Below are 11,690 nucleotides of genomic sequence, written 5' to 3' on the forward strand. Positions count from 1 at the left end.
GTCGTGGTTTCCTGGAATGTTCATGGTCGACTCAGGTTGCATGCCGTCACTCGAATACTCTGCCCTCTTTGTCTCCATATAGACCACGTGGTAATTCTGTCGCGGACGCCAGATGTGGAAAATCGTAAGACTTAATATTCTCACTAATTGTAGGTGTAGGTGAATTACCACGTGGGGAAGAGATACAAAGAGGCAATTTAATAATAAGTTCATATAAATGACAAAATATATATGTAATCGTACAATTATAACGATGGTTCACAAGATACAATTGTACACGCATTGAAAGTTCTCACCGTTACAATACTATAGTCCCAGGTATTTCACTCGTCGTAATCCAATCCGTTGCAGGAACAAAAAACTCACGGTAGAAAAGGATCCTTCACATTCACCGACCCCTCTAAAAATCTCCAAGAAAGAAGCCCCTATATCCAGTCGACGTCGTCTTAAAAATCCTCCTGTATCTTCGACAGGTTGCCAACCCTTTTTCCCCACGGCCGAAAAATAGCTCCTTCCAAAAAATACATATATATTACCAAATCACCAAATAAGGCAGAAAGCTGCAACCACACACTAGTAAAATTACGGTTTAACCGAACATTAATTATTTCTCGATAAGATTGGGGCTTTTTGTATTTTTACTGGACTACTGGTATTAGGAATAACGAGGCCTGGATCACATCCCCACCATGCAATGCGTGTTACTGCATGCGCGCATTACTTGATATTTAGCAAATTTATACGTTACGTTTGTTACAAAAATTGAAAGATTCATGTATTTTTCTGCACGTTATAAATTCGCAGCCATTACTTTCAAGGTCAGTACACAATTATAATCTCTATTTAACAACGTGGGAACCAAATTTTGAAAAAATTGCTGAAGATTTATCGCAACAAATATCCCATTAAATTTTGTTAGAAATTATTGTAGAATAATTTAAATTTTCTTTATTGTTAATTATAATTATTTATTTTTAGGAAATGTAATTTATGCATGTATTGAAATGACTTTTGTGATTTTATATAATATACTTATCAAATAATAATAAATAAATGTATGTATCTGATTAAATTTGTTATTATTTATGTAAAATAAGTAATTCACTTTTAGTTATAGTTAGTTAGTTAAAGTTTTTTTTATGATGCTCAGTTATAAGGACTGTATACATCTAACGCAGTAATTATAAAATTTACATACAAAAATATAAGGGGTACTTGAGAAACAACTAATGGGCTAATGGGGTACATCAACAAAAAAGGTTGAGAACCATTGGATTACGCTATACGATCGAAACCTCTATTGTTAATTGAAAAATATGATGTACAGGAGCAAGACACTAATAAAAAACGAGCAATTACAGTCCGTTATTGTGATGATAACTCAATACCAGACTGCAATTGGTTGTTTTTTTTTAATTTTTTACTAATTTACGTTGCCTCTTTGTCTGTTTGCATGTCTGTCCATATAAATATACTATATATATAATTAAAATATACGCTCTCGATTTTAGTAGTGCCTTGCCTCTGTACATCGCACTTTTTCTGACAAGAACAGTTATACCAGTTATCTACCTAATTCCGATCTAGAGAAGATTTTTGAATTGAAATCACGTGACTTCACCTGATTTCAATTCAAATCTGGTCTGGAACAGTAACTCGTATTTCGGGCCTTCTGTTCCTAAGGTTTCCATATCTGGGTTCTACTTTCATCTATCTCACTCCATTGTTGAGATTATGGAATTTCCTTCCATAATAAGCAGAAAGGCTCATCCGTCTGTCTGCTTTATATTTGCTTTTTAAGCTGCAATTTTTTTTCGTTGCACAGTATTCTTGAAATTATGCGACCATAAATGAAAACTTAAGGCGCACATGTTTATAAATATTCATAGTTACTCTTTTCATACATTTTTACGTGTTTTCTATAAACACTACAAATATTTGCTATAAAACAAAGTTCAAACAAAGGATGCGGCTCTTGCCTCTCTCTATATCGCTGTTATTAAATATAATAATTATAAATAAATAAAATTTATTTATAATTATTATACTGTTCAATTGAATAATTTATTTCTTTTAGCCATTAATGTTGTTTTAATCTTGGTCTATATTAGACATATATACATGAGGACTTATCATGTATATGCGTGTCCAATTAGGTGTGATAAGCCCTCGTGTCTATGTATCTAATTGATATAGACTAAGACTTAAATTATTATTCTGTATTTAACAAAAGTTGACTGATTGTCTTCTGAAAAAAATATTGCTTAGTAATTACTTAGTCTTAATAACCCAATAAAGGAGTTTATCTGTTCGCTCGATATTTGAAGTGATTATGGGGTTATTTGTATTTTAATTTTATGAAATTTTAGAAATTTTCTACATGAAGTAATAATTTCTTATTATTAAATCATTTTTCAATTTATTTTCCAGAATCATTCACTAATATGGAGCCGAGTTTAAAAGAAAGAATCACAGAAATGTGTTCTTGTGAAATTCTTTCTCTGATAATTAATTTTTTGAGGCTATTCGGAATACAAAACATTTATAAATGCCAACATCAAAATGAAATCAAATTATCTTTCTTCTTAAAATTACATCAAATTGTAGTTCCAAGCGCCATTATCACGTATAATGTATTTTTACATTTGATGTTATACCTTCCGAAAGCTCAGTCTGTTTACATTTGTTCAAATCATCTGGATTTATATGGAAATGATAATGTAACAACAGCAATTACCCACATCATTTACCAATATATTATTCTATTTTTTGATTTTCTTTTTGAAACCGTGTCCTGTTTATATTTGTGGCGTAATAAACACTAGTATTGTGTTTTATTCCAAAGACATATGGCAAATTTCCCATCAAATTCCTTTATTAGTTGATACGGTACATTGTTTTGTACATCGTTTCGGGCTTTGCCCCTCTTCAGTCAACTAAAATACAATATATATATTTAACTTATTACAGTAGAGAGTTTACATAAAATAATGAGTACATAAACGATATATAGACGTACCTTTTGGTTACACTTTGTATAATTTAAAAGCGTAAAATCTGCTTTAATCTTTGTATAACTAGTATATATTATAAATAAATTAAAAGGTTAAAAGTTCTAAAATCTTCTCTTATAAGCATATTTCGATACTACAAACTGTAAAAAATTTTTAACTGTTTCCTCCNGTGGAAGGTAAAGAGGGGGAGGAAACAGTTAAAAATTTTTTACAGTTTGTAGTATCGAAATATGCTTATAAGAGAAGATTTTAGAACTTTTAACCTTTTAATTTATTTATAATATATACTAGTTATACAAAGATTAAAGCAGATTTTACGCTTTTAAATTATACAAAGTGTAACCAAAAGGTACGTCTATATATCGTTTATGTACTCATTATTTTATGTAAACTCTCTACTGTAATAAGTTAAATATATATATTGTATTTTAGTTGACTGAAGAGGGGCAAAGCCCGAAACGATGTACAAAACAATGTACCGTATCAACTAATAAAGGAATTTGATGGGAAATTTGCCATATGTCTTTGGAATAAAACACAATACTAGTGTTTATTACGCCACAAACATATTATTCTATGTATATATTGAAATATAATAATAAAGAAACTAGTGTGAGAGGTCGGACTTCGAAAAAAAAAACCCACAATTTTATTCGGAAATTTCTTGAAAGAAAATTCATTTGTTGTTTTGAAAAGGAAATTTATTTAAATCTCAGAGAAAAAAAACATTTTCCATTTTATTACTGGAGGATGAGTACAATTCTCTTCCCGGAGTCGTTTCCTTTCCCAGGGAACTCAGAATGTGTCACTGGGAACTACAACAAAAAATCCACTATTGGTGGAAAACGACAACGTGACTTGGAAATAAAAAGGAGACTTGAAGGAACAGTGAGAGGGATCGAGAGTCCGCGAGAATATTCCCTGTGTGCCAGCCGAAAGGATTTACCATCATTGCTCCTCCCGAATATCCAGTGTTTCTCCGGGAACACCTACGAAGAACTAACGGATCTCAAGTTTGATAGACTTTAACACCATCCAAGGCAATAGAGGCATTCCCAAGGCTCCTCAACAACTCCGCAGACATATGGAAATCCGTACGTAGTGCTTCATGTATTTACAACGACCCGCGATATTATGTAAGCTCTCTCTCCAACTTGGTTCTCGCGAAGAAACTTTAAGATAAATACCCTTTTGTAGAACTAGTTTAATAAACGAATTTTGCTATTGTTAGAATTGTGTTGGGTGCACTTCCTCAAGCGGTATCCATCCCGAGTCCAACCGCCCACAGACGCGACTGCTCGCGCGTAAACGCGAACGTAACGGTCTCTGTGTCTACCCAGAAGACACAGTGGTGTCAGTCCTGATAAATTTGTCATTGCAGTCTTCGCCGACGCAATGTCGACCCTTCGGTCCTGTGGTGTCAAAGCATAGAGGGAGCCCTTCGGCATTGTCACACTAGAATTAGTTTTGGGTACGTCTATGGCAAAAGGATATGTCTATTACAAAAAATACAAATATCAATTACTAATTACACTACAGTAATATACTTAGCTATTTGCGTATTAATAAATAATTCTCACGCATTTACATTATTTCCCAAAATGATAGAATCTACGAATATATACAATGCTGAATTTTGCTATTTTTTACTTAACGTTAACTACATGCTCGTTGATGGAATCGGATTATTTATGACATCAACACTGGTATTCAATTTAGTTATTATAAATGTTTAGTTTAATAGTTTATCGGAGGATGTTTTTAATGTTAGGTCAGACATGCACGACTTAAAAAAGTTCCTTCAATACTTTGCTATATGTTACAAAGAATGCTGTGAAATGTTGGAAGAAATTAATTTTATATTTACTGGGATATTTCCTGCGTCATACATTCTTGTGATTGGAGTTACATGCCTTTTCCTATACGTCACTATATATTTCGTTGAAGATTCTTTTCAATACTTTATGTTACTTTTTATTCTACTTATGGCAATTTTTGTCTCTTCAACAATAAAATTAGCGGCTGCAGAAGTATCGGTGTCGGTAAGTAAACTTAAAAGTAATTATAATATTTGTACGGTATAATTTACTATTAATCATCGCTTTAGGATTAGGAAAAAGATTTAACTGCACACCTTTAGTTTAGATAAAAACGTTTTTGAAGTTAAATGCTAAATTACATAGTTCTATATTATGAATGTATGACGCTGTGTTCTCATTGTGAAAGTATTTTAACAATATTTTTCAGTAAGAGAACAATATTTTCATAATGGGAAATGTTTCTGTACAATACATTATTAATACATGTTGCTCTATTCAGACTCTTTCATGAAAGTTATTTTCGTGCTTATTTCAATATATAATTTAATTTCATTATTTTAAATACAATGAATCCAGATTTGAGGCTAAATTTTCAGAACAGTTTCGAGGTGTTTTCTGTCGACAGGCAGGATGAAAGGAAGATGACTTCTCTAATCTTTTATTTCTTATCTCGCAAACTGCCTTTGTATCACCAGCTAATCTTTGGAAATATAAATGCTACGTCGTTTATCGTAATCTGTCAATGATGACTTCGTCTATTACACGAACGTCTCAAATTAACATACATTTCTTGTGCGCTTGTTTTATATTATAGGATAAACAACTGAGTACTTAACATATGAGTGGCACTTATAATGTAACTAATGTGTGTTCTTGATTTTTCCATACGTACATGGTTAGATATATTACTCTTGGAAAAACCGTGTTTCCTCAGATACAATTGCTTCCATTTTAGGTCGTGAGCATCGTTGCTGCTCGCTGTTATATTCAGTAGTATCTGTTGCAGACGTCAGAACATGTGCAGAATCAGGATCATTTCTGAAACATTGACACAGCAAATTGTAGAAATACTAATACAGGCTATTAAACAATAACGTTATAAACCTATAATTCTAACGAAAGTACCGTTATTAAATCTTGCTTTGCTTCTTATCATATTGTCTGTATATATTACGTTGTTATGGGCGAGTAGCGCTAGGCGCGTAGTCAGATCGGCTACGTAAATATGGTCCATCTGATTTTTATAAAAATTACTAACATTCATTCATTGTTCACATAAAAAGCAACAAAAATTTGCACGAAGTCACCTACACAGTTAAGAAGGGTCATACGTAAGGCACTTGATTAATAAGGCCTCAGTATGATAAGCACGTTATATCACCATTACTTTTTATAGATATCTCGTTTGTAATTCTAAAGCGATGTAATATAAACTTGATAAACTAGTAGTATATATTTAATATTACTACAGATATACATAAATAGTAAATATTTCAAAAATTACAAATATAAAAATAGATACGGCATTAAGTAATGTATTTCAGAACGTTATATTCATAAAGTAATCTTAAGTGTTTGTGGCAAAATATCCATATCTACGATGCGAAATACTTGTCAAGAGACAATCCAAATTTTGAAGTTTATACTAATAAATCACACACACCTGAATTTTTTGCCGAGTTATTTTTGTTTATTCCAAACGTTTTCGGCCAATTCGTATAGGCCATCTTCAGGTTTTAATAGTTTTCGTTGTAATGGAATCATTCGTTCGAAATTCGTTTGAATTTGAACTTATTACAACTTTTATGTATAATAAATAAATTAAACTAAATATATGATAAAATGTAATCTAAAAATCGCGTTTCAATTTAACAATAAAATAAAAGAAAATTTATAACTTTGAGTTTGAAATACTAAAAACTCCAGAACATGAAAATGTTTATGGATTATTAAAACCCATATTTTTCTCAATTTTATATTTCCAAGCCGTTGGTAATGCTTTTGCATCTTTTGCATTTAGGCATCTGTCCCTCATCTTACTTCTGTAAATCTCTATTTTCTCCATTTCCATTGCGATGGAAGGTGAGTGTCCCGTCCTAACAATCTTGGCTTCATCCCATTTGACTACTGATCCGTCTGCCTGTGCCATACTTGCTAATATCGTACTATTCAGTTTTTTATTTATACTATATTTGTGCTCCTTNCAATTTCATTATAAGGGTTACCAACCTGTTCTTTTTATCCATTTTATTTTCAAATAGTTCTTCTCAAGCATATACTAAATCTACGTATTCATCAGCTACCACACCTAAAACATCTACATCTATATTTCTTGTACGTGATATAGCTTAATAATTGCCTTCAGAGAATGTGTCCATGATACACAATTTAGAGAAAATTTCGTTTCTTCATATATTGAGCTAATCTAAAAAATTCTGCAAAAAGATACGTCTTTTGTCTGTCCTTTCTACTGTCATTGGCTTTCTGTATACATTTTCAAGGCAAATTCCTTTGTAGGGTGTCTCTGCTTTGACAATTTCTAACCAGCCATTTATAATATTAATTGTCATCAGTTTTTACCAGAAGCAATAAATTTTATACGATGCATACTTTTACATCGTCATATTTTTTACAACAAACATTTTTTATATTTATAACTTTTATCAATTAACCATTATACATCAATGTTTTGTTTATGGTGTATTTGTTGTATTGTAAATTATTGCTGGTCTCTTTGTTAATATAATCGCACGTTCTCGTGATGCGGCCCAAAGTTTTGAAGAAAGTGTAGATCTACAAAGATAATTGTTTTTATTTACGTGTGCTAAACACAATACGATAAGAGTCAAAAAAGTATATATTTTTCGTATAATGTTAGGTTTGTTGTGTGTCGTATTTTACGGCATGTAAGATGCTAGTGTTTTTTTTTTTTTAACAAGGGGCTATGTATGAAGGCGCGGTCTTTGATAGCGAAATGAATGCCCCAAATGGCTTTTATTAAGCTACACTATCTTAGACTTACTCTGGAATAAAAATCTTATTATTTAATTAAAAATGGTATTTTAATTAAATAATAAAATTTTACCCGGAGGTAGCCGGGTATCCACTCCTTACTGCCATCCAAAATGTATCCAAAGGTACTTCGAAGAGTTGTAATTTCAATGTTCTGTCTGCTTTTAATTCCGCGAGTTCCTCTTGTAAATGAATAGGTAGAGATTCTGAAATCGCAACGAATGGATTACGAACCCAGTCGATATCTTCAACACTGTCTCCGAAATACTTCTTGAACCTTTGCTGCAGGATTTGTAAATGTTGTTTAGTTAGATCCATCATCACTTTATTACAGGAAGCAAGTGACCATACAGTCAAGAACATTTCAAACGAACCATTTTCAATTCTCTGTATCCACAAATTTAGCTTATTCACAAATCCTTGAATCTTATCCATACTAGTAAGAATATTTTCGTTCTTACCTTGCATTTTTCTGTTTAGCTCATTCAATTGTATGAAAATATCAGAAAGATAGGCCAACTTACATACCCATTCATCATCTGCAAATAAAGCCGCGTACTCGTGCCTCTCGACAGTCAAAAATGCACATACCTCGTCTTTAAGTTCCAATACCATAGATGTACCGAGTATAAACAAAAAGTTGTGCGTGGCTGCTAATATCGGTGGACTCGTCGATCTCAAGCGAGAACTTTCGACTGCTGTTGATATTTTCCTTCATAATGTCTTCAATGTCACTGGACATCTCAATAATTCGGCGACTGATTGTGTCATCAGAAAGAGGAATTTTTTATATTTCACTAGCAGCTTCTGAACCCAGGTCTATTTTCACCATCTCTTTACAAGCAGGCATTAATACCTTCACTGCATTTCTGAAGCAGGTGAATCGGTATAGGAATGTAATAAAGTTGAGGAAACACTAAAAAAAGGGACAAGTACCAAAATAAAGTAATAAAAGACAGGACTAATCCCAGCACTTTTGGGAAAAGCACGAACACGGAACAATTGGCAAGGGTAACAAAACACCTGTGAGCAAATTTATTTCATATTTAATTTCATAGAATACATAAAAATGCGTGACTTATAATAAAGAATAAACAATCATCATCATATTTCACCAGTGCTGCGTCAGAGAATGAAATACAAGCATAAGAAACACAGCAACTGTGATAAAAATATATAAATAAAACTTGATAATTAATAGAATATGTAAAAGTTCACGTCACACCTTTCGTTTTGTGACGGCACACCGGTTGCGAAACACCGATCTAGCCTACAATCAATCCACAATTCTAGCCATTTACATACTTGTTTGAGACATAGTTGCATGCCCCATTTTGTAGTAATCGAACAATTTTATCAATATTTGAAGCTTAATCTTTAGCTAATGAATGTATTGTAATTAGAAAACACTGTATTTAGTGTAAATAATAGCATATTAAAATGCCTAATACATGCGATCCAATATAATTAATGTATTTATAAAATAATTTTTATGACCGACATTTCGTATTTTGGGAAATTCCCTGAACGGTAAAATATAAAGTCTCAAATTCCGACAATTATTGTCTGTTGGGGCAAAGATACGTATAATGGGTACAAATATGACCATTTCCTATGGGAAATGATAATCTTTGTACCCATTAGACGTATCTTTGTACCAATTATTATTAGTTTGGTCAAATCCAATATAGGGAATTTTTTTAATTGTCTTTTTGGATAATATGAAACTTTAAAAAATGTTTGAATTTATTCGCTCCTTTACATTACTTTTTAATAAGAAAAAATCGTTTACGGGCATTTTATTTTTGTAACACACAATACAATACCATTCTTTTCATCTTTGAAATATATTTTAAAATACATCTACGTCACATTTAAATCTTGTTTCTATAAAAAGGCCTTCCTGGCAAACCTACTGGCCACTAAAATATATATTCATTAAATAACACTAATTTATTTCTCCTCGCCATAAATAAAAAAACTTTTCTATGTAAAATAAAGACTTTTTCATGCAATAATTATTATATATTTTTAACATTAAGTGATTTCCTCATTTTGAAGTAGTAATTAATTTCATTCTTCTTTTCTATGGTTTTTTTTATTCCTCTTCATTTTCTGCTGTATTACTGCAAAAATTTAGCAACATATTACGTGAGTCGATTAAGTGAGAATAATATTATAAAATGTAATTATTTTCTAAAAAATTCCGTAATAATTTCTTACTTGACAATAATATCATGCAAACGAATATTTTTGGTCTCGGGTAAACGCAAAATGCACAAACCAGACGAAAGAGTCAATACACCGATTATAATAAAGGGAATGCTCCAGTTCACCTTTTCACTCTGTGACAAATACAATAACATTATATTATAAAATAGTATAAATAAGTTAATCAATGTTAAAGACGAGTGTGAAGTCCTACAAGATCCTTCATAAAAGGTGCAACGATCGCTCCGATTCTGGCAAATGTAGAACACGATCCGATACCCACGTTACGAACTACAGTCGGGTACAATTCTAAAGTATATCCATATATCGTGTTTATTGCAAGAGTCGTGAAGCATCTACTTAACACTACGAAAACAATCCTCAGCCATATAAGATGTATTTTAAAAAGACCGTAATATTCAGAATCGCGATGAAATCATAAATGCTAGGACGTTTTAAAACAAAATTAAATACGTTTTGAATTATAATTTCATGTTCTTAATAGTAAAACTACACTAATAATTAGCAATATCAATTACATGTTTACCGTCTGGAACAGCTGTTATCAGCAACGAAGTGATGCCCACTGAAAGATATTCAAACATCAAAATACGTCTTCTTTCAAAGCGAGGTAAAATAATGTTCAACGCACCAGAAACACAATATTGTAATGAGGAATATATGACGAAAAAAAGAAAAATGTTTCCTCCTGTGATATCTGCATTTAATGATAATGCGTAGGCGTCAAATATCATTACTAACCTGAAAGTAGTGAAAGAGATTCAGTAGTGTGTTTAAATAATTAGGATAAGTATAAAGAAGGCAGTCGATTGAGTTATGTCACTCCATTTTTGTAAAGTGAAACCGTTCTATTAATACAGGTCTTAATTTACCATTCAATTTTGAGAGATATTATACAATTTATTATTTGTATAAATTTCAAAAATGCACAGAATTATCTCTTATAAATGAAAAATTATTTCATAAGCGAACATATCGAAAACTCATGAAAAGTGCTTACCATAAGATGTACATGAAGAAAGTAATCTTGCGTAAGTCCTTATTCCTGATCAAGTGCAAAAAGTTTATTTTCTTCTTATTTTCATTCTGTAACAGTAAGATCACATGCAATAAAAAAAACAGTGTCTAGTAAAGAAGATTTCTATATATATTAATTATATATTTATTATATACCAGTAGACTTTTCAGGAGTGTATTTATAAGGACTAGTTATTAACATGGAAAAGTCGACTGCATTAAGGATGACCTGATTTTATTTACTTATGTATCGATATTATTATTATATTGTGTAAATAGAAAGATCCCCGATACATCTGCGGTCAAATAAGATTACAACAAATCTATAGCAATTCTTAGTTTTGACAAGGAACATATGAAAGTGACTATTTTTTATAAGGCGATTAATTTGACAAAAACAGCTGAAAAAATTGAGCGAAGGGATATCAGTCGAACTAAATTACAGTACTTCATTAGTATACTTAATTACAGTACTTCAAAAAATATGACATGGAGGTTTTTTAAAAAATACCTAACATCATAATTCAGGAAAATCATGTGTTACAACAATAACGTTAACAAATATGATAAACTGTAATGGAAACATGATGTATGT

At 31.5% G+C, this 11,690-nt stretch overlaps 1 protein-coding gene and 2 long non-coding RNA genes across 3 annotated transcripts; all 3 read right to left on the reverse strand.

The window, feature by feature from the left end:
• Positions 1-5,413: 5,413 nt before the first annotated feature.
• On the reverse strand, positions 5,414-7,030 carry LOC111638668. The gene is made up of 3 exons (XR_002758912.1): positions 6,498-7,030; positions 5,960-6,068; positions 5,414-5,872 (listed from the first exon to the last, which is right to left on the reverse strand). It is a non-coding gene; the product is annotated as an uncharacterized LOC111638668 (long non-coding RNA).
• An 885-nt stretch (positions 7,031-7,915) lies between these two features.
• Positions 7,916-8,461, reverse strand: LOC111638666 (protein FAM200A-like). Its single transcript, XM_023384412.1, has one exon. The coding sequence runs from the start codon at positions 8,459-8,461 to the stop codon at positions 7,916-7,918; it is 546 nt and encodes a 181-aa protein (XP_023240180.1).
• Positions 8,462-9,857: 1,396 nt separating this feature from the next.
• LOC111638660 lies at positions 9,858-11,164 on the reverse strand. The gene is made up of 4 exons (XR_002758908.1): positions 11,079-11,164; positions 10,605-10,819; positions 10,070-10,191; positions 9,858-9,972 (listed from the first exon to the last, which is right to left on the reverse strand). It is a non-coding gene; the product is annotated as an uncharacterized LOC111638660 (long non-coding RNA).
• Positions 11,165-11,690: the final 526 nt, after the last annotated feature.

Source organism: Centruroides sculpturatus, unplaced genomic scaffold (assembly GCF_000671375.1).
Source record: "Centruroides sculpturatus isolate CEXI.00-Female unplaced genomic scaffold, Cexi_2.0 scaffold1270, whole genome shotgun sequence".
Classification (NCBI taxonomy): Eukaryota; Metazoa; Arthropoda; class Arachnida; order Scorpiones; family Buthidae; genus Centruroides; species Centruroides sculpturatus.